Genomic DNA, 23,784 nt, shown 5'->3' on the forward strand with positions numbered 1-23,784 from the left:
GTTCCTGTTCTAAAACCAAATTTAATCTGAAATTCAAACGGTCATTAAAAAAAAGAACATTATTAATTTGGACACATTAAACTAATGTGCATATACTGTAACGCCAAATTTCCATGTCTAATGAGTACATTTTCTAGTTGATGTTTCTACTCTCAACTTGAGGAAACAAATTGAAAGTGTTTATGGTGTCTTAAATGAAGCTGCGCCTTACAGTCTGACTATGAAACTTGTTTGGCAGTATTTGTGACCCTGGTCCTGGAGATGCAGAGGGTGTCCTGGTTTTCTTTTCATCATAAAGTCAACAGCAAATACAGACTGAAGAAACCAGGTGAGCTGAGTGAACTGTGCAATTAAGTGTTTTAATGAATTAATTAAGTGCTGAATAAGCAAAGCAACAGCCTGTATGGCCCACGGGTCCAGGATTGTCCCGCTGCCCAAGGGAAACTGGTGATTTAAATCAGGCGTGTCACACTGAATCCCCAGGGGGCCGCAGTGTCTGCAGGTTTTTGTGGTTTCCTTTCAATCAGCTGCCAATTAAGGCCTTGCGAACGAGGCGTGTGGATACACCAATCAATGACTTGAATGAACCCAGAACACCCCAAAAACCAGCAGACACTATGGCCCTCCAGGACTGCAGTTTGACACCTGTGGTTTAAATGGTTTAAAACAGGGCTGCCCAGCCATAGAGGAGAGTGGGCAGGTTTTCACTTGAACCTCTCGCTACACCAGCTGATTTCACTAATGAACACACCTTCAGCCAGAGAGAACTAATTAGTGGAATCAGAATCAAAACCTGCATATCCTCTCAGCCCTCCATGACACGATTGGGCACCTGCAGGAGCATTGGTGTTGGTGTATATATACGACTACGAGCCAAAAGCTACACACGCATACTGCCTGCTCCTGATTTAGACCAATCACAACTAAGTGTACATTTGGGATGAAGAAAAGATAGTTTGTCCCATTTTCTTAGATCACATACAATAAGTAGTTTGCGCAAGTGCAAGACATACTCTTTGTTGTTAATTTCCTTAAACTTGATTCAGTTGCTTTTTCCTGGTGTCAGGGTTCCAGCTGGGATGGCAAACCTTTTTTAACATGAATCATTTGCTTTACTCCAATCCCAGGATTAGGGAATCCAAATAAGTCAATGAAAGAGATCAAACCTCAGGACTAATGATATGAATTAAGGAGACCGCTTTGGAAAAGTGGGTGAACCAATGCTATGACAACATTTTCACACAATCTGAAAACCAACTACCTAAATCACAGGAATCAAGTATTCTTTTATAGTGTTGATGGTTGTGAAAGTGCTGCATAAATCACTGAAAGGCCTCAAACAGTTTTATTTAAGTGTTTTCTTTAACTGTGTAGTCAGTATATTGTATGGGCAGACAGGCTGAGTAGGAGAAGATGTCTTTCATGCCTGGTGTGACTGTTATGAGAATTGTCCAATGTGCAACAGGACTCTTTGGCTTCATGAAAAGCTGGTGTTAAAAAAGAAGGGAATACAATAAGGAAGGGTTGATTGCTAATATAGCCATGGGGGATGATTCAGTGGCTGTACAAAAAGCACAAACCACACCTCACCTCTGACCACAGGGAAGTCCCAGACAGTTGTTAAGGTGTAACTCTTTAAGGTGTGAGATCGCAACTACAGTGAGCTCCAGAATTATTGGCATGCTTGATAAAAATGAAGAAAAAAGGCTTTAGTAAACAACACTGATAATCTATACATCATGTTGAAACATGTGGGAAAACTAAACACTTTTATTTCAATTAATTATTCTCATGTTTCAATGTTTTTATTAATCGGTTGAAAAATGATTTAACAATGTGGTTAGAATGCTCTTAACTGAACATTCTGATGCGAATGTACTAATCAATACTGGTAATTGAAAGCGTTGTAGAACCCAGACTTAGAATTTTGCTTACCCAAGCAACGACACCTATTGCAATTGTTCTGAAGCATTGTGCTCTGCTTGCTCGCAGTTGGAATGCCGCAATGCTGGTAGTCGTCCTCATTTCAAACTAAATTAGACTCACAATTAACAGTATAAAGAGCTTCATTGAATGGATATTCTCTTACGGGCTTTCAATCAGCTAGATCAGTTCAGTTCAAACTACTGCATGGGTAATGTACTGAGGCTAATGGTGGCTTTTGAAAGCAGATGCATTTCTAATTTATTCACTAAATAAAGACAGATCTACAGCTGAAGTCCTAATTGCTGAAAATGTGGACATGTAGTCATTGGAGCTAAACCATTTGCAGGAGGGTTCCAGGATGAAAACAGGGTGAGGGGTAAGGGGTCTAACCTGCGTCGCATTCATTAATTTAAGTACAAAATGAAGTGTGCATGTTTTAGGGATCCTTGATTAAAAATCTAAAGTGATGTCCTTACTCCTTTTGGCCTTGTGACCACTTTAGTTACGGGTGAGATGGGGGTGTAATCTCCCACTTTAAATGACTAGCTCGGTGGCAAATAAAATCTAACTTTCCTAACAGGATAAGGGAAGAAAATAAGAAAAGAACACTGAAACAATCTGAATTTCATAGATTTTAAATTTTCAACTGTGAAATGAATATATTTGAATTTATTCACTTAGCATTTTGTAGTTTTGGATTCACATTTCAAAAATGGGGCGAGGTTGATCCCCTGAATACACCCGAATAATCAGAAACAGCTGAGAATCCAACAGTCCAATTACTTTTGGTCCCCTAAAATGGACGTATAAAAAGGGATGCCTATAAAAAGGAATTCCTACACGCATCACCGGATATGGATGCAAATACCCTCAATTTAAAGGTGACTGTCAGCGCTTTAATTTAATATTCATGGTTCCATTTTAAATCCAATGTGCTGGAGCCCAGAGCCAAAATAACTGAAAATTCACTGTCCAAATACTTACGGACTGCACTGTATGTTTTACTAAGCTGAGATCAAAATGTTGAAAATCCAGAATGTGTGTCCTCCTTGTTAGAGGAAGCCAGCCTTATTTTAGCATGCGACTAGTTTTTCCATTAACTTTTTTTAACTTGCTTTTCTCTGCTAAAAACACACATGCGTTCTGTCACTGATAATACAGCTTCTGAAAGTGCAACAGCCCTGAGGGAATGTTAATTCTGTCTCTCTTTTTACCAAAAGCCAGAATGAAAAAAACATCAAGTTGTCAGCATATGCAAGAAGAAAGGATACAGCCAATAAAGTGAATATCATTACATTAGTGATTTATCCGAAGCAACTTGCCGTTGATTAGACTAAGCAGAAGCCAATTCCCCCTGCAGTATTGTGGGGCTAAGGGCTTTGCACAAGGGCTGATCTTATTGTGGCTACACTGGAGCTTGAACCACCAACCTTCCAGGTCCTAGTCAAACACCTTCGCCACTAGGCTGTAGGCTGCTCTATAGGGAGATGCTTTAAATGCACTGAACCCGCCTCGTAACGATTGGTCAAAGCTGAGAAGTGGTTGGGTACCCCTCCCCTGGTTGAGCAAAAGTAAACCTATTCTTTCTCAGCACTGTTGTTTGAGAAGTAGGTAAAGGATGGTTTGTGGTAGTTTATTTTTGTGGCAGGGGTATTATGTGAACTATGACTATACTTATAGCTAAATATATAAAGCTCACTATAGCTCAGCACAGATACAGTATGCTTCAACTTTAATGGCTTATCTCCAAATCCTCATATTACGCTTCCCCAAAACATGCTTTCATTTCTCATTTTCTACTGGGAGTACTGGGGGTACCTCCTGAAACACTTTTCCCAGAATGGCCACTGGCCTAGAATTCATTCAATGAATGAATTCAATGCTGATATCTAGAGAGTTGGTGCCTTTATTTGAACAACTGTCAGGTTCAGACTAGTGTCAAACTCGGGCCAATCAGAGCACGGTAGATTCTGTGAGGGGTGCGTTTTGGACAAAGGCAGGTAAAAAAGAAAACGAAATCAAAAGGCACCCTTTTCTGTCCTTGATTCTGTGAGGTAGGCACTGATACTGTAACTCTGGGGACTCTGTACTAGCACTTAATTTTTTTGTGCATTAAATATCATCACTAAATATCAACTCAGCCTCACACTTTTCAGGATGTAACCATTACTGTGTGATTTTTAAATACAGACATAACGTATGCGTTACGTGGTACACAAAATCATTTAACATTAATACAAATACTCAGAATAAAAAAACAAAAACAATATGGTCTTGGCATCAAATCAAATAAAAATAAAAAAAAGTTTATTGTGTGTTGCCCAAATTTTTTTTTAACCACAGAACATATTACAATGGTACAGTGCAATAACTTACACTGGCTATAAATAGCTCCAACGGTTTAAAAGCAACTGTTTATGGGGCTTAATTGTTAGGTGGGTTTTTATGCATTTCAAGGCATGAATGAAGACCGTTTTAAAAGGATAAAAGTAGCAACAGACATCTGTGTTTCCAAGTCACCACCTGACCACAGGATGTATGGGAAAAGAGCCAGTGAGCTGCAGGCGTATCTGTGGATTTCCATATTTCCCAACATTCCAGATCTGTTCAAGTGGTGTTCCAGGGTAGGTCCACACCCAGAGGGATGTGCGGGGTTGTGCTTGGTAGTTCAGGTCCTACAGGAGGGGCTGGGCCTCAGGTCCTGGGCTGGGCGGGGCGGGTGGGGGGGTGGTTCAGCAGCGGAGAAGCCCCGGAAACATTCAGTCCACTTCCGTCAATCCGCACGGTCTCCGGAACTCCTGGCCGCGCTCGTGGATCCATTTATTGGACACTGCCGGCACAGCGTAACAAGATTGGGATGGGTGGGGTAGCCACTAGTTTAGGGCTGCCAAACCATCAATATCTACCGTCCTCTAGGTTTTCATTCCAATCTTAATTTGGCACACCTAATTCTACTAATTAGCAGCTCGACAAGATCTGCAGCTGTTGAATGTGCCATGTTAGGCAAAACGCACAGGACGGTAGATCCACAGGAACAGGTTTGGTCAGCCCTGCACACACACACTAGCCACTAGCCGTTAGCCACTTGAAGGACTAGGGTGTGCTACGCACTGAAAATCTCTCTGAGGAGCCGGGAGTGATCACGTGGCTGCCTGGAAGCGCCACATTATCACAGGCACCACCGAAATGCCGGGTTTCAGTGGATAACCCACTTAAGACGACCGCCGTGAGTGGGAGCTTAAGGAAAGTAATTGGTGGCTGCATCTGAATGGAGCTTACCCCATTTACTTCCCACTAAAACGGGGCAGGCGGCGTGTCTGGTTCTGTAGTCTCCTTCTCCACTTCTGAAGAGGTTGTACCAGAAGACCGCGGTGCCCTGTGAAGAGAGAGAGGGGGAGGAAGCGGAGAGCTGAGTCACCCCTCCTCAGATAGCTGGAGGTGAAACCCAACTCCGAGGTCACGGGGCGACGGCATTTGGGAACGGGGAGCGACGGCGGCGTTGCGTCTCACCTTCCTGGGCCAGATGACGGCCCCGAAATCAGGGAACACGGTCGCCCCTCCCGCCTCTACGTCACTCATCTGAGCGAAGATACAAACAAATGAAAAACTGCAACACTGCAATCACTTTCTCCTCCAGACAAGGACAAAGCGCATGCAGACGTCAATTCATCTTTCAGCCGCATTTCTTAAATGATGACTTTTTCAAATACAAAACATCCAAATGTACTTACTGAAGATACATATTATATACAAGAAAACATTTAAATTCATGCAAAAATGCACCCATAATTATTTGCATCTAAAACTCTCAAGACCAAAGCATACATCATTTAGTACACTCAGCACATCTACACAAAGCACAGGAAGAATGACTGAAGAATAAAGGTTCCCATTTTACACTGGGTGAGTGTAGTGTAATGGGTCGGGAAGTGGGCTTGTACGCCAAAGGTTCTGTGGAATATAGCGGTCGTGCCCTTGAGCAAAGTGCTTAACCTTAAGGCTCACACGCCTTACTGTGTTCCATACTGATCCAAGTAAAACGATTTTGGTAGAAGGATGCACATAATATTTTCCTGAGCTCCTTCTAAAATGATTCCCCACCTGACACAATGACATATTATGTGTTTGCATTATTATCGGATGATGTCACTAAATGTTAACACAGAGCTGACCAGGAAGTGGAAGGGGAGGTTTAGGGAGGTACTACTGTACGTCACTGTTCTTTGTGGGTGTTTTAGATACTAAAACCAGGAAGCAAACGCAAATGCGTGTGGGCCTTGCTTAAATAAATACCCAGCTATATAAATAAACAATGTAAAAATGCTAAAAACCTGCATGTTGCCCTGCATAAGAGGGTCAGCTAAATGCCTGTAATGTCCTGCAGATGTGAAAATACAAGCAAACAGTGCCATTAAAGTGGGCCCACTGGTGTATATCTGCCTTATACACCAATGATTGGTCACGGTATTCGTTTTTGCAGCAATCATTGGCTGTGTAGTTTTTTTTATTAGTTTTGTTTTGACTGCACTGACCACCCTGTTATCTGCTCTATCGGCCTGACTAGTTCCAATGCTCTGCCCAAATAACTCTGACCGTGTGGAATACTGGGCTGTTAAGGCAGCAAAGGGAGTGGGGCCTCCATTCAAAGAGCTGTCTGCAAGCGCCCGTCCAGAACATTCTCCTACTCGGTGATTTTTTTGCTCAAGGCCACTTATTAGGTACACCAATTTTAAAATAGTTTTGCTTTCTTTTTACAATTTCACCTCGTTTTCCCCCGCTTTTAAAACTGACAACGCACCTTAATGTTACAGAACATGTCTACAGAAGCGTGTTATGAGGTAAAGACAAATCTCCACAATTTGAACTGAAATTGACTGACTCTTTTGGGGCAAATTTAAAGCTTTGAGTCTTTTACTGACTTTGAATTTAACTAAAAAAAAATAAAAATAGCAATGTGACTAATAAAGCATGATTTATTTTCTTTTTGTAAAAGTCACTGGTGATACCATGAGCCCAAATGAAAGATTGGCTTCAGCAGATCAGTCAATTGAAGTACAATATTGAACAGAGACTAAGCCTTGTTTAAAAAAATTATTATTATTATTATTTTTTTTTTAAAAGCAACTAGGCAAAGGTTTAAAAAAATAAAATAAAATAAAATAAAATACTAAAGGACATTGTTGTGCAAGGTTCACACAGCGGCACCTCTACACCCATACTTACATAATTTAAAAAAGTAGCCACACGATTTCCAGTGCCTAATGATTTGAAAGCATCAGGCTCATCTCTCTATGGAGATAAAATTGGGAAATACATCCAGTGAAAGCTAGAGACACACACACACACACGTACTTACGTAGTTCAGATAGGTTGCAAGCCTATTTCCATCTTTCTTCAGGCTACTGTCAGAAGGACGCTGTAACAGACGTGCACAACTTTAACCCAAAATGGAGGATGGGGGCGTGGCTGAAATCTCCAGAGAGATGCGCAGCCATCAGTGGGCGGAGTCAAGGAAGGAAGGCTGCCGCAACGTGTTCATTACTGTCCGTGCGCCCACGGCAACCAGATCATATTCCACACGTAGGGAAACGATCAGTTAAAGGATAACACTGGGACTTTAGCTGCGGGAGCACATTCCAGACATCGTAGTAAACAGAAAAGACAACACCACCTGACTGCTTTAAATGATGAGGACATGAGTGGAGAAGCTCGAGAGAGAAGATGAGGGGCATGGGTCGCGTAATGCACCGTTTGGCAGGGAAAAGCCGCCATCTTTCAGGGGTGGGTTCACACAAACACAGGAAGTGACCTCAGGAGTGACAGATTAAGCGCATGCCAGGAACGAGTGTGCACTGTGGACACGTCCAGGGTGTCCTTGAAAATGACTTCTTAAATCGTGTCATGGTTTCTGAGAACATGTCGAACTGGTGATTGGAATTTCAACAACAAATGTCCAAGGTTATAATATATAACCATTATAAATGATATAATATAAAATTACACCCAGGGTGGCAAGTCTTTAGTGGTATTTTCCACTTACGTAGGACTGAAGTATTGCTCAATAAAGACCAAGTGTTTGTGCCCATCAGACACAAAACCAGGTCAGGAAGAGAGGAGGAGCGAACTACACTCATTCCTCTAGTAGTTGTAATGTGTGTTCATCTGCAAACCTGAGGTACCCTTTGCATTTAGTGACCCAAAAGCCAGTGCCAATCTCCCACCTTACAGGCCACGCAGTACTACCAGAGAGAGGTAGCACTGCTGAGAAAGCTAACAGGCCAAATAATAAGTTTTTCTCCCAACAAAGGTGCTTTTGGCAGTGTCAGGTGTGGACATGGATTTTGGATATTAAAAAGGGTTCACCTTACCCAAAACGATAATACATAAAGGGGAAAACGACATTGATGAAATACTTGTCAAGGGTTTAACTTTCTTTCGGCATATGGAATAAGTCATTAAAATTCCATTCACCAGATGCAGTTGTCTCTCTGTTCAAAGGTCGTCACAGGAGACGTGAATGATTATTTTGCTTTCCAGAAGCGAGCTGACAGTCCGTGACCAGCACACTTACCCGTGAGAAATCGAAATGCGGCTCGTACTGACCCCCGACGCCGTAGTTGGCGACCTGTTTGAGGACAGACAGCGGAGACGCGCAGTTACAGGACGGCTTCCACGGGCCGGGCCAACAGCACATGAAAACGCAGGCCGGTCACGTCTTGGAAATGAGACACGCTGTTATTTTTAGGTTTGGTGGGGGAACCGAGGGAAGGGGGGGGAGAGCAGGAGACTAAATCAAACCAAAGTCATGTAAGGAGAAATGCAAATTGAATGGATGTAAATGGTGGGAGGGTGTGTGCAGAGTGGAGTGTGGTCGGGGCGTGATGGAGGAGGGGGTTTGTGCGGTTGAGATTGGGCGGGGCGTTGTGTGTGGAGTGGGGTGTGGTCGGGGCGTGATGGGGGGGGGGGGGTTGTGTGGGGCGTCGCGTGTGGAGTGGGGTGTGGTTGGGGTGTGATCGGGGTGTTTGTGCAGTTGGGATTGGGTGGGGTGTTGTGTGTGGAGTGGGGTGTGATGGGGGGGTTTGTGCTGTTGAGATTGGGTGGGGTATTGTGTGTGGAGTGGGGTGTTGTCAGGGCGTGATGGGGGGGGGGGGTTTGTGCGGTTGAGATTGGGCAGGGCGTTGTGCGTGGAGTGGGGTGTGGTTGGGGTGTGATCGGGGTGTTTGTGCAGTTGGGATTGGGTGGGGTGTTGTGTGTGGAGTGGGGTGTGAAGGGGGGGTTTGTGCGGTTGAGATTGGGGGGGTGTTGTGTGTGGAGTGGGGTGTGATGGGGGGATTTGTGCGGTTCAGATTGGGCTGGGGTGTTGTGTGTGGAGTGGGGTGTGATGGGGGGGTTTGTGCGGTTGAGATTGAGCGGGGTGTTGTGTGTGGAGTGGGGTGTGGTCAGGGCGTGATGGGGGGGGGTTTGTGCGGTTGAGATTGGGCGGGGTGTTGTGTGTGGAGTGGGGTGTGGGGGGGGTTTGTGCGGTTGAAATTGGGGGGGTGTTGTGTGTGGAGTGGGGTGTGGGGGGGGTTTTGTGCGGTTGAGATTGGGCGGGGCGTTGTGTGTGGAGTGGGGTGTGGTCAGGGCGTGATGGGGGGGGGTTTGTGCGGTTGAGATTGGGGGGGTGTTGTGTGTGGAGTGGGGTGTGATGGGGGGATTTGTGCGGTTCAGATTGGGCTGGGGTGTTGTGTGTGGAGTGGGGTGTGATGGGGGGTTTGTGCGGTTGAGATTGAGCGGGGTGTTGTGTGTGGAGTGGGGTGTGGTCAGGGCGTGATGGGGGGGTTTGTGCGGTTGAGATTGGGCGGGGTGTTGTGTGTGGAGCGTCAGGGGGGCACCTGTAGCAGCTCAGCTGTGTCTACAGTCAGGCCGGTGATGTCCTGTATCCTGCGATTGACACGGTCGATGACAGGGTCCTCCTCTCCTTCCAGCCATGCACTGCACACACAGGGAGGGGGGGGGATTAACTTCCACGACCCCTCCAGGCAACGCCAGTGTGCCACGGCACATTCTGGCGGATCCACGTTACCTCAGCTTTCCGGAGAAGTCTTACCTTTTCGATACTCTGTAGTGAGCGACCGTCAGAACGCCCGACTTGGGATCCCTCACAGTCGCTCTCGCAAGCTTTAGGAGAAACAAATTCAATAAATTATTATTATTATTTCACCTATCAAATTTTGCTTGCCTACTCTATTTACTGTATTCAAATACTGATTCACACCCACCCACACCCTTTCAGTTCAGAACATCGTAATCATATCGGTGATCTCACATCGTATACCTCATCTTCCATCTTCTGCATGTCGTTCCTCTTAACCTTCAATATCACAGACGTTTTGGAGTCCATAATTTAAAAAAGTTCAGCTCATCACTCGTCAGGCAACATATTGAAAGAATAGCTTGCTAATTTGGCTGTTTTGCCAAATAAACCATGCCAAACTACCTTGTCATTGCCACAGAAGCCTTATTCAAACTGCAACAGTAACAAAGGCTCACTATCATACAGTTCAGTGTGCTAAGCAAAGTTGTTGCCCAGGTTACCAGGACGCCAGTGAAAAATGTAAAATGCTACGAGTACTATGATGCACTGAGGTACTAAGTTGCCATCGTTGTAATTTTCATCTAAACGCCACAGAGCTTTGTGTGGAAATGACTGGGCCTTTAAGGTGTATATTCTTTGACAGTGGGCATGAACAGAGAGGCTGGGGCCCTCACCCTGGGTTTGAAAAGAAGCAGGGGTGTCAAACTGAATCCCTAAGGGACCGCAGTATCTGCTGGTTTTTGAGGTTTCCTTTCAATCAGCTGTCAATTAAGGCCTCCAGAACAAGGAGTGTCGATTCTTTAGCCAACCAATGACTTAAACGCACCACAGGTTCTGAGAACAACCCGAAAACCAGCAGACACTGCGGCCCTCCAGGACCGGAGTTGGACACCTGTGGCCTAAGGTGTATATTTCCTGACAGTGGGCATGAACAGAGAGGCGGGGGTCAGGGCCCTCACCCTGGGTTTGGCCAGCTCCTTGATCTTCTCGATCTCCTGGTTGGACAGGGCGTCGAGGTAGCGCACGATGTGGGGGCTGTCCCACTCGTCCTCCTCCTTCATGGGCGCCAGCAGGAGGCGCGGGTTCCTCCTCCCGTCATGGTACCTGCAGTACAGCCGGCTGCGCCTCTGCGTGGTCTGAGGAGGAGGAGGAGGAGGAGGAGGAGGCGAGAAGACACCGCGTCACCTCCTTACGCCTCCCGCCTGTCTGCTCACCACGCTCACACACATACAGTACTCCTCTACGACTGCTCTTATATATGGGTATGGACCAGAGAGTCCATACCCATACCCAGGGACAAGTGCCCTGAAAGACCCGAGAGGGAAGTATACTTCCAAGTGCTAGAAGTCACCACATAGAGGAGGACCTTGTAGATGAATCTGATGAGAACATACATTAGCAAACTTAATGCTAGCGATACTAAAACAAGTACACACAAGTGTGATAACTACAATAAATCGTTCTCATTACATCTCATATCGGTGCTTTGCTGAGTGGAAAAGCCTCATATTTATACAGAGTGAACATTACTTCAATTCATATACTGCAAATGTCAGAATCAATAAGGGATATATTCTGATTTAACACTGCAAAGCAATGAAAGTGTGAGCACATGACAATTAGCCATGGTGCTACAAGTTAAAGGAACAGTTTGGTTTCAAATGCAATGTTTTTTTTTTTCATCTTTCCTACAGAATTGATGCCAAAGCTCTCTCTTACTTTAATAACAACATGAGCTAATAGGAAATCCATTTGTGGCTTTATAACTCCAAGGCTAACTAATGCTTACACAAATCCCATAATCCACTGCTCTGCCTCTCCAGAGAATGGTATGCACCGGGTTACAGCCCAGCAATCCATTTTATTGCAATAAATACAATCACAAGATTAAATAAATGGCATTTCCCAATTCAAACCATGAAATCCCCACAGATAATCCCCATCCCTCCCTACCTCCCTGTGAACCTTAATTGTTGTCTTTGTGATTTACGTTGTGTTTCGGTATTTTTTAGTTGGCTAGGTAAGGTATTTGGATAGTTAAGTTTGGTCACTTTTACTTTGTTGTTTGTTTATTTGTTGTTAAAAATACATAAATTTTAAAAAAGGCCCTGGTCCTTATCTTTGTTGTACGGGTAGCAATTGAAATTGCACTTCCCTCTAGGGTCTTTCAGCGCACTTACCCCTGGTTATGGGTATGCACTTTGTTGTACGTTGCTCTGGATAAGAGCGTCTGCCAAACGCCATTAATGTAATGTAATGTAATGATGTAAATGTACCAGCCGGAGGTCTCGGGATCAGAGCGCTCACCATTTTGACCCCTTCTCCGCGGCACAGGGCCTCGTAGGTGTCCCTCTCGGGCAGGTAGTCGCGGGGGCGCTCGTAGGTGGCCAGGTCGATGGGCCGCTCTGACGCGGGGTCCGTCGGCTTCCTGGCCTGCTCACGCATCTCCGTGGAGAGCAGCTTCTCGAAGTAGCGCAGGTTCCCTCCCGCCCTCTGGTGGCTGGGATCTGTAACAGCGTGCAGCTTTCTTAAGAGACCCTCACAGTTCACGAGGAGCATTCAGAATAATGAATGGGTCTGGATCGGCCGTTTGATTGAATGTTATGCTGAAAGTAACAATTTATGTTGGCATTTTGGATTTAAGGAAATAAATCATCTTATGGTAATTTTGGTACTAGATCGCCCCCTTGAGGTTGTGGCAGGCATGGTGAAGGGATGGGGTATGGGGAGTTTCAAAATGTCTGCAGGCTTTCATTCTTGAGCTTTCATTCATAGATTAACACATTAATACCATCTTATCAAATCCATTTCTTTACAGGCTAATGCATTAAGTATTTTTTTCTCATTGTACCAGGAAGAGGGAACGCATTTAGTTTATTTTTATTTATAGACAAAATGGCACTTTTAAACTAAAATTGGTTTTGTTTGGTGTTCATTGTAATAGATTTGGGAGAGAAAGCAGTAATAACACTCAAGCAGACCAATGACACTCAACGTAGTCATCACCCATGCACATGGTGAATTAAGCCGTCAGGTGGTCAATCCAGCATAGTACTCTACATTCAGTAGATTTAACCCAAAAAGTAAAAGTGAACCCTGTAATTTCTGGCCTCTTATCCTAATTATAAGCTTGATTATAAAATAGCAACCAGTAATCTGGAACCAGAACGCAGACACGGCTGCTTGAGGTCAGGGTCAGAGGAGAGGGGGGTGGGGTGGGGTGGGGTGGGGTGGGGGCAAATCCTGACCACTGATTACTGTCCCTCCCTAAGCCAAGAATCCAAGGCATGTCGTATCACCAGCTGGTTATCACAAGGGCAATTCAGCTGGTATTTACCATCATCGCTGAATCAATACGTCAGTGTTCCATCAGAGAAATAAAATATAAGAAAGTGCATTTTTGTTTCATTGCTAGGCACATGTTGTAAGACGCTCCCAGAATGTTAGGACATCCTTCATTAAGTTTTTATGAAAAAAAACTGTCCCTTTAAGAGCCATTCAACAAGGCACAGGCAAAACGAGACCTGAGAATACCTGGTCAGCTGCACATTTAGCCCAAAGCCATCTTTCATCCTGCAGCCCAGACCTAGAGGGCCTCATTTACTGAGACCTTTCACCTTTCAGCACATGCAAAAACCAACAACACAACCAATGACCGGCGCAAAACAAATGCCATAACCAAATCACTGGTCATGTTATTGGTTTTGTGCAAAAGCCTTCAGTAAACCAGGCCCAGGAAGTGGAAGGGAGGAGAGCAGTTGCTTACCGATGAAGACCAGGCGTCTGGTGAGCTCGATGGCGCGGGGCAGGTCTCCCAGCTGGTAGACGGAGTAGCTGAGGTAGTCCAGGACGTCAGATTTGGAGGTGGAGGCGTCTTCACCGGCGTCCAGCTGTCGCAGGGCCTGTTGCATCCACAGGACGGAGTGGTAGTAGTCGGCGTCGTTGTAGGCCATCTTCCCCATGTCGAAGCAGTCGTCCACCGTCAGGAGCGCGTTGTAGCGCACACCTGCAGGCACACAGGCTCTCGTTAGCTACGGGGGGCTGACGCGGGACGCCGCGACCCATCCCTCCCCAACTTTGGGAAAACGTCAAATGGTTCCCTCCGATATTATCACGTACTGGGTGATAATATCAGTGTCCCCACCCAAAACAAATGAAATGAGATCCAAGTCGATGGTCACATGCCAACACCACTGCGTATCCTCATGTTCGGGGACCTCTCCCAGTAACATTGTTGAAAACTGATCGCAGAGAACAGGGGGCATTTCATTCACCAGGGACCTGTATCACAAAGCAGGATTACCTAGTTAGCTGGGTAACTGCAGAGAGTAAAACCCAGAACCCTCCAAAATCTGGAACATAAAAAGTTGTTCCAGCTGTTCCAGGTTTTATGCAGTGCAGCTATACAGCAAACACAGTAAACCTGCCCCAGGGGTTATCTGACTGAACTAGAAATATCTACAACGTACACATTTCTGAGACCAGTGGGACTGTAACCAATTCAGAGCACTTCCAAAGGCTAATGGGTTCACCTGTCAATTTGGTTTACAGGGAACTGTCCAGATTCAAGCTGACATCAGTACATCCTGTCACACTGAAGAATGAAACATCTGAGGTGCTCGACTAGTAATGTCACCACAGTCACCTTCACTCCTTTGAAATGAAACCCAAACTAGAATCTGTTTTTATAGGACACCACATGCGCGCATACACGCATACACGCATACACACATACACACATACACACATACACACATACACACATACACACATACACACATACACCTGACAATACCCAGTTGAAAGAAGGGATAAACAGGCAGGTGTACCGTGTTCATGTCCCCGATAGCTGATCTGGGCTTTGCGTTGGCTTTTCTGCGGTATGGCTCAGAGGGTCAGGGACTGTGGGGAGGGGTGAGGTGGTTTACGGGGGGGGTAACTGGAGAAGGAGCGCGCAAGGTAACCCGAGACTCCAGCGACAGGTTGCGGCGAAACGGAAGCCGCGGGCTCAGAGGAATCCGCGGCCGCGCCCTCGTACCTGGCAGGCGGCCCTGGGAGATGCTCTCCGAGTCCAGTTTGTACGTGTCCTGCAGCCGCATCAGAGCCTTCGCCGCGCCCTTCTGGTCTTCCTCGTCGGGGAAGTACTGTCGGTGGACCGACATGTTGGCGATGAAACCTGAAGGCAAGGCGGGAAAACAAGAACCTTTCAAAAACGCGCTCACGTTACCGCAGTTCTATAGCAAGACCGTGAAACAAGACCACATTAGCCGTGTTATTTGTGTTGATTCAGGAGTCATTTTAATAGGCACCTCTCCCCACCCACTATATAAAGGACAGGAACTACAGAACACAGGTGCAGCAAGCACTCCCTCCCCAGCCACCATTAAGGCCTTAAGCCTTGAACCAGTGCGCTTTCTGGAATGTTTTTTTTGTTGTTTTTCCCAAAACTGAAAGTTACTGGATATTACAGTGCCTGTGGCATTACTGTCACATAGACTTAAGATGGTAACTGACAGCAGGGGGGAACTCCATAAGCTCATAAGCTGTGAGGGGGAAGGATCTGACAGCTCTCTATACACTGTGGAGGAGCTATGATACTGGAGAAAACGCATACACGCACAAACGCACACAGGCTCTCTCTCACCCACACACATTTAGTTAGGAAGGAATCTTTGAAGGCCTTCTAACCTCTCCCTCACACTTTCCCTCACAGAGACACACGCATTGTATCTCTCACCTAAACATACACACGCTCTTTCTTTCCAAAAGACACGTACACAGTGGCATTCTCTCACACACAGACACAAGCAGCTGTTACATTTGGGCGCTAGCTTGCCGTCGCTGCCTACATTCTGGAGCGACCCCGTAAAGAGATCCCCCCACACCTACTGTCAGAGGGGTCCTGCAGCACCAGGCTCTCCAGCTCGGACCACTCTGTGTTTAGCCTCTTCATCAGCTTGTAGGCGTTGACTGGATGCGCTAGGTACCCCTCAGGGTCAGAGGTCGACATTTGGGTCAGCATGTCCAGCTTGCTCGCCCAGCTGCCCAAGATTGACAGAAAGAAGCAGTTTAATATACACACACAGAACTCCAGCAGGTCCCCAATTTATACACACACAGAGCTCCAGCAGGTCCCCAGTTTATACACACACAGAACCCCAACAGGTCCTCAGTTTATGCACACACAGAACCCCAACAGGTCCTCAGTTTATACACACACAACTCCAGAAGGGCTCTGTTTCAAAACGCAGAATCTCTCCTCCTCTCATCTTAAAAACGTGTCTTGAAGGCTGAAAAGTTTACCTTTTGACAGCAGACAGCTTGGTTTCTTCAGCTTGGATGTATTCTTTCAGAGACTGCACCAGCTCCTTCTCTGTGAAGATGAGGTCTGTCATCTGACCTGAGGAGAAATGCAGGAGGAGAAAACGAATAAACTAAATGAAATAAATGTTTAAGAAATATACTTTAGAAATCTGTACAGTATGTATTTGAAAGAGACATGTCAATAAAAAAAGGTAATCTATATTTTTAGAATATATAGAAGTAATAAATAAAACTTTTTTTTTAATTTAACATGTGCATTCCATTCCATGCACAGAGGGAAAGGGTAAAACAGGGTTATTTTTTCTTTTCTTTCCTTTCTCCCTTTTTTAAAGACAGCCTATCATTTTCCATCTCACCACACCATCTCTACAATACCCATGAGCCCTTGAGACGACAGACCAATCACGTCTGAACACAGGAAAGGACGCCATGGCAACGGTGTACCGAAGTGAACTGGGTGCGTGCGCAGAAGAGATGGCCATTCCGCACATCTGTGTTTCGTGTCAGGACAGCCCATACTGATAAATCAGAGATGGGAGGACAAGGAGAAACACGCAAGAAAAGTGCTCTGCCTCTTTCTTTCTGTTCCGCACACTTTTATCACAGTGAATAACCACGTCTGGTAAACACCGTTAAAGAACTCCTGGCCAAACACAGGCGGGCGATGGTGTGCCTTTCCTCTGAGGCTTCCTGGTTTTATTCGATATGACAAACGTGGCCGGATCTCAGTCTGAACACCGGACACGGCACACATAGGAAAAGCGAAGCCGTCATGCGGTATCTTTTGTTCTGATCATCCAGACCGCCAGGCTGGCTGAACCGTTTGGTGTCAAACGCGTGCCGTCGCAGAGTTACTGGAGCACGGCGAGATCAGCATCGCGTTCAGCTCTCGGACCTAGGCCAGGCCCTGCCCCCGTACGGAAACTTCTGAAAGGAAGACAATGCAAAGGCAGACTGAAAACGCTCAGCGGGCTTTGCTGTAACACGCTCAAGATGAAAGGTTTCGTTCGGACCAACGACTCTGGCTATTCGCTGTAAACATCCCTCCCTTCTGAAAAACATGTGCTCTCCAAGGCAGCTGTGTACAAACAAAGTTAGTGCCAATGAATACGTTTTCCAGTCTATGTGTGCTTAACGCCATACTTTTAAATGCCATACCCTTGTGGTCTGTGAAGAGATGTGTTGTGCTACTTCTGCTACATTTAGACACACCCGTCCTCTTTCAAGCTGTGTCGCTTCAAGGGTAAATATTGAAATTAAAGCAGAAGTAACCCAAACAGTTTACATGTGGAGAAGAAAAAAAGCCAGTTATGCACTTTCAAATAAACATGATTGACAGCCTAAGCAAAATTAGCAGCATTCCAGAGCGCAAAAAAACTCAAGAAGTGGATACGAGGCTCCTGACAAGCTGGAGTAAAATCCTGTCGCTCTAAGAACCTTTTATAGACAGAACACTTGTATTTTTAAGGTTTTGAAATTGTTAAAGATTACCGATGGAGGTGAAGACCTCAGCCTTGGCACAGAAGCTAAGCCAAGCAAGAAGGAACAGACTATTCTTCATCATCATCATCATCGCCGTCACCATCTTCCGACTGGCAGAATCTGTGGAGAAATCAAACTGTCAATCACATCTTCCAGGTGTCTATAATACAGTGTTGTTTTACACCATGAACATTGGTGGACACAACTTTTAACATAATAGCATAACTTAACTTTTAAGAAAAATAACTATGAGGAGGGTACCTTATCATAGTTGAACAATGTTAACAAGGTTCAATAACACAGAAATACATGTTTAAAAAGTAACCCAGGATGAAGGCTTATAAACATAATACACATCGACTATGGTGTAGGTGGCAACATTCTGTAGGCTATTCACTAGTGGTCAGGCAGTCTGAACTACGCAAGGGTCCTGAATAGTGGGCCCTGCATATGGCTGCCCACTGAATGCCCGAGGAGAAATCACTCAGGAGTGACATAAGCCTGACTGGAAATCCGTTTGGCTATCACACCCAGGCGGAGATGTGCAGGAGGGAAAAGCAGCCCTAACTGCCTAGAGGAATTCCCGAAAATAAATATTTTACCACAGCGCTTAACTGCTCTCAGTGAATCACTTGATAAAACATTAATAAATCTGCATCTACCAATACAAGTGAAATATGAAGGGAGTGTAATAAAACACCCCTGGAAGGTGATGGAAAAAAAACAGCAGGAAAAAAGAAAGAAAAAATGAAAGATTCTTAAAAGAAAAAGAAAAAAGGCAGAATGTACAGCCAGTAAAGTAAACACACAGAAAGAAATGGCAAGTACAGCCTAGACCAGCTCCATTGACTAAACTTGATTTATTTATTGAACTTTCACCCCCTGACTCCACTTACTGCTTAAAGAATGAATCAGCAAAAGGCTCCAAGACTCGGTACAGCTGTGTTCCCCATTCCTCTGAAATGAGTGTTTTCTCTCAGTTTAATTAACACCGCTCCCCTCGTACATGGAAGACAGCTTAGTCTGAACTGCTATGTTCCATCGCCATCTAATCTGCATGTACAGAATTGCCCTCCTTTAATTAGTCTGTTGGGTGCACACCTATACTTATTCAGCTCTCGATAAAACAGTAAGCTCACTTTCTCTGTCAACCACATGTGGAGCAACACAGATGGTTATTTACAGTGAAAGTTTAAAAGAGAAGAAATTATACATGCGAGACTTCAATGGTGCTTATTCCCTCATTTAAGAAGGGGGGGCGGGAGGGGGGCGTTATCTGACTGATGGGGGGGGGAAGAAGTTAACAGGCCACATCTGGGAGGCTGTTTTAACAGCGAACTTTGGCGGAAAACTCTGGGCTTTGACATGAGCGGGCCTTCCAAGGGTGACGAGATTCTAGGAAATAAATTTGAAACATCCTGGCCCACAATTTCTGTTTTATGAAGCCATAAACCAGGGAAGAACTAGCTGAACAAACAGTTTGGAAGTGCAAGTTTGGAATCAAAAGATGCAATATCATAATCAGAGTGCTTTCCAACAGGCCAAAATGTTATGCAATTTAAAGATCCCATATGGAATAAAATGCAAGGGGTACAGGAATGACTCAGCCCTGACTAGCCAGCTGAAATCTGATATCGGACAGCCCTTACCATCATCCCCACGTTTACTCATTTTCCATCTTGCCCAATGAGGATCATATTGGGTTGGGGGTTCTCACCAAAGCTGGATCAAGGATTTTGGTGGCCCTGAACAAAAATGAACCCGGGTGGGGGAGGTGGGGTGAGGAAGCAAAGGCAGACCACCAACTTGGTTTGATTTTTAAAATATTTGAGGTACCCAACAAAACTACTTTTGTGTCAAGCAACCAGAAAGAGGGGGAAACCCAACATACTGTACAACAGGATTCAAAGCCATACAACGCCAAGGAAATGGCCGTCGCATGAAACGTCAGCACCTCTGCTCCTTCCGTCAACCTCCAGCTGTTCGCCCTCCCTTGTTTAAAACTACACGGACATTGCTCCTCCTTCTCAGCGAGGGGTCAAAAATAACACTTGCCTGTGGCAAGTAAAACCAGCTGTCAGACAAGTAAAACTGCCCAGCCAACTGCCCGATTGGCCAAGTAATGATTCAGGGCTAATGGGGAGGTATAGAGGATGTTTTGGGAAGGATACCTCCGCAGTACTGATTAAGTCTGAACTCAAGGTATGTGTTTCACGGTCTAAATACATAGCTATATGCTGAATATGATGGGATTGAAAATAAATAAATAAAACGTTTTGGTAGGTCCCATGAGGCTGTCAAGCCGACGATAGAGAACGGAATTTTTGTTGTTGTGTTTGGTACACAAATCTGATCGTGCGCTCGTAACTACAATATTTTAAAAAAGGTAATGAAAAGCGGCATTTTGTGGCTGCAGAACGATTTAATGCTTAGTTTGCTTATATGAAGTTGTCAGTGCCGCAGGGCTCACCTTGGTTACCGAGAACACTGACCAAACAACAGGCTCTTGTCCAATAGGCCATGAAGGTGCAGTGTGAGAGTCATCGCAATGCAGTCTGAACATGCACTCTGGACATAACCCACAGAAAAGTCTTCCCATGAATATATCTGCCAACTCCACATTCCCTTTAGTGTACTCGGAAAGCACATCCAACTTCCAACTGAAGCCAGGAAACAGGCACAAAGGAGGCTGTGAAGGAAATAAGCCAGTGAAACAAGACCCCCCCCCCCGCCCCCCCTTCAAATAATTTTAAAAACTACATCTGGTGACTTTCACCCGTCCAAAGCATCCATTTATCCACTTCTGTGATAAAAAATACATCTTAATCACGCTATATACGTCCACTCTGCTTCAAGTAGTCTCAGCACATGTGTCACTTCAAATGGAATTGGGGTTGGGAGTTTGACAGTACAAGAGCTACAGTACTCCTTGGATACTATTGCTGGTCTTCGTTGCCAATCTGTACTGGTTATCGGTAGGGGATCTCAGAACCTCCCCATATGTGGAAACTAATTGAAAAGACAAAGAAGAATGACAAAGTCTACAGAACTTCAGCCCTCAAAGTCTACAGATGCCACCAACACAGAATTGCCTTTTCTGTCCTAGTATAACCTTAATGTTCTTACTTAATTATGTGGTATTATGTAGCCTAGTATTTTTTTTGTATTATTAAATTCAGTCGCTCATTCATTAGAAGTTCTCAAGTTGTGTGAGACATGAAATCAATGAGCGCTTATGCCTCACGGCTCACAGATGTTGAGTACACAGTACACTAGAGATAAGAATGATAGAGGACTGAGTCTGTCCTTTCTGCCTGTGGTCCATATGAGCTTTTCAGCAAGCTTCCGCTGGCTGAAACGGAATAGCACACAGATTCTTTGGCTCTGTAAATGTCAACCACATCTGCAGTCGTAAAGGGCTAAACCAGTTTGATGTGAACAGCCTATATAGAAACAACCCAACAAAATCACATTCTTAGTCCATGAAGAATTTGAATCAGGGTAGGGGGAAATATGTAACAATATAACAGTCCTGGAACTATTAGGCTACGCCTTTCTTTCCAGTGAAAGACAAGATGAACATTTAATGGGATATCCTAGTGTTAGTCTTACAACTTCCTCCCATATTAAAAACACTCATTCATATGAGTATGATTTCATATGAAATCGTCATCCCATTGTAAGCAATAAGACCCAAGGTCGAATGGGGGGGGATGTTCCAACATTCTTCACATTTCTGTCGCACCTCTGTCTACTGTAGCTATATCACAGGTCTCTGTCAATCGTGAATAATCCATCATTCTAGTCCTAGGTTGTAGTCAAAGTAGACGGCTTTATACGATAAAATGGTTCATGGGTTTAGCAGTTTCTCCCCCGAATACTATCCTATTCCCACCGTGGCAAAGCCTGTATTTTCATTCTTTTTAATTGCTTCCTCGTTCCATTACGCTCCCACGTAGGCCAAGAGCATTTGGTCAAAACAACCCCATCCACCAATTAAGACATTTCACTCACAACCTATGGAAAAAAAGACCTTGCTCGAGAATGTTCAACTAACGCTTAAGACAAAACATGGGTTAATGCACCACAGACTGTGAAACGCTACAGGGTGTTAATCTGAGCCTCTGAGACCAATATGACAAGCCAATTAGGGCCGATAAAATTATCTCTCAGTTCGATTACAATTACATCTAGCAATAACTAACCATCGCACTCAAGGGAAAGGAGGATGCTTCTGCTCTTGATATCGAACTGCTGATATTGTCACTGATGAAGCAACAAATGTAACAAGTTACCTTTTCGTATGATATATGTAACGTTATTTGAAACGTCCCTGAGAAAGAATATCTACAACACTGTTCGTCCGTTAGCCACTTCCCAAGAATAGCCAAGTTGAATTCATTCCGGCCAAACGTTGGCGATGTTTTCAGCTCAGACAGAACTTTCTCGGCCCTACGTAAGGGAAATCCAAGTGGCGTCAGTCTGCAGAAGGATGTTTCTAGAAATACCGAAAGAACCGACAATACAAGCGGTTTGCGTATCAATATAGCCTATTTCAATTATTGACCATAATTAAGTGGACACAAATGATCTGTTTACGAGACAAACAAAATCACCCATTCACCATTTTTACACATGTAATGTTAAACATCAAGCCTCCAGAGTTAGATACATGTGGTTTGGTAATGTTATGTTCGCTATTTTTAAAACACGTCCGTACAAAGTAGCTAGCAATTTGTTAGCTTGCTTCAACTTGCTTAGCCTCATCGCATCCTAACCTAGCCTTCATTAGGAAATCATCGGTTTCAAATAACAAATAAAATATTCTGGGGCAAACAACTTGCTACTAATTGACAGCTAATTACTGAATACTAAATGAATCCTGTTTTACCAGTGCAAATTCTACAAGAGGCAAGTTAGCCTGCGAAAAATATCCCAATGTGTTCCAGTGACATTTATAGTTCTACGTCTTGGCTGTTTTCCTGAAGGTTTCGGAATAGATGCGGATCTTACCTTCCCTGCGATGTCTCGCTGTGCAAAAGTAGTGAAATCCCTGATTCGCACTGATTTCTTCACTGCCACGTATAGAACCTCCCCGTTTTAGAACCTTCAATAACAGTGCTGCGAACGTAAAGCTTCGAAAATATGCGCAAATTATTTTTGTGGGAATCGTGGGCCCTTCTCTGCGCGCGACATTGCAGCTCTATCCCATAGCACGTAGCCTACACACGTACCAGGAATGAATAGGCTACACTGGCGTATATTTAACTAGCATGCCTACTGAACAAACACGCAACCCCCTAGCCTCGTAAATAAAGATGACATTCTGCAGAACTGGAAGCATAATAAGCTGCAGCCTTTTTTCTTATCATAGCCAAGAAGGTTACCCGATACCTTTATTCATATCATTATATTTTAACATCAATAATAGCTACTCATTTTATCGAATGACATGACAACCTATGTTAATTGTCGTACTGTGTAACCCCTCCTTGTTTATTTAAACTGAAATAAAATCATCATTTTATTTATTTAATGCTTCTGCTATATTTGTGAGAAGAGACGTTTTTACGGTAGTCCATGCTGATCCGCACGTTCACTGAAAAGCCACCGAAGTTATATATAGGAAATCACCTCCACGCTAGCGTTACTTATATTGTACGGCATTGTATATCGTTCCTGAAATTCTTGTAGGGTAACATGGGGCAAGATGCCCCCCCCCCCCCCCCAAAAAAAGAAGGTCTGAATGGAAGGTCTTAGTCCACTGAACAAATGCTGCAAAAAAATTGATACCGAAATCCATTATAAATAATAAGAAAATAGGATAAACAATAATAGAAAATTACATACACCAGTATAGCTAAAATACAACATGTAAGTATAAATACCGCATCCTTCATCGCTCATGTGCCTCATGTACGTCCTCGGGGACCTTGAAGTGAAATAATAAAAGTGTGAAAAAAGTGTCACTTTTA

At 44.5% G+C, this 23,784-nt stretch overlaps 1 protein-coding gene across 8 annotated transcripts; it reads right to left on the reverse strand.

The window, feature by feature from the left end:
* Positions 1-4,013: 4,013 nt before the first annotated feature.
* Positions 4,014-22,967, reverse strand: p4ha2 (procollagen-proline, 2-oxoglutarate 4-dioxygenase (proline 4-hydroxylase), alpha polypeptide 2). Of its 8 annotated transcripts, none has more exons than XM_061250321.1 (16): positions 22,823-22,918; positions 19,459-19,554; positions 17,819-17,929; positions 16,307-16,403; positions 15,893-16,044; positions 15,042-15,179; positions 13,770-14,009; positions 12,311-12,510; positions 10,963-11,139; positions 10,016-10,086; positions 9,801-9,900; positions 8,498-8,551; positions 7,150-7,215; positions 5,437-5,505; positions 5,206-5,302; positions 4,014-4,756 (listed from the first exon to the last, which is right to left on the reverse strand). In XM_061250321.1, exons 2-16 carry the CDS (start codon positions 19,478-19,480, stop codon positions 4,686-4,688), a joined length of 1,665 nt encoding a protein of 554 aa, XP_061106305.1. In that variant the 5' UTR covers positions 19,481-19,554; positions 22,823-22,918; the 3' UTR covers positions 4,014-4,685. The 8 variants fall into 8 exon arrangements, 6 of the variants coding, with proteins under 6 accessions (XP_061106305.1, XP_061106308.1, XP_061106304.1 ...); XM_061250324.1 differs by lacking the exons at positions 19,459-19,554; positions 22,823-22,918 and adding exons at positions 7,283-7,342; positions 20,280-20,469; XM_061250320.1 differs by lacking the exon at positions 22,823-22,918 and adding an exon at positions 19,701-19,718.
* Positions 22,968-23,784: the final 817 nt, after the last annotated feature.

This window comes from Conger conger, chromosome 7 (assembly GCF_963514075.1).
Source record: "Conger conger chromosome 7, fConCon1.1, whole genome shotgun sequence".
NCBI classification, from domain to species: Eukaryota; Metazoa; Chordata; class Actinopteri; order Anguilliformes; family Congridae; genus Conger; species Conger conger.

Bases quoted from the DNA above. Each gene is read 5' to 3' on its own strand.
- p4ha2 (XM_061250324.1), bottom strand. From the start codon at position 20,331: ATGGCCTATTGGACAAGAGCCTGTTGTTTGGTCAGTGTTCTCGGTAAC. The intron at 10,087-10,962 runs GTGAGGGCCCTG...TTTCTCCTAAAG, and splicing joins AGGAGCTGGCCAAACCCAGG to CTTGCGAGAGCGACTGTGAG. The intron at 5,303-5,436 runs GTGAGACGCAAC...CTCTCTTCACAG, and splicing joins CCGTCATCTGGCCCAGGAAG to GGCACCGCGGTCTTCTGGTA.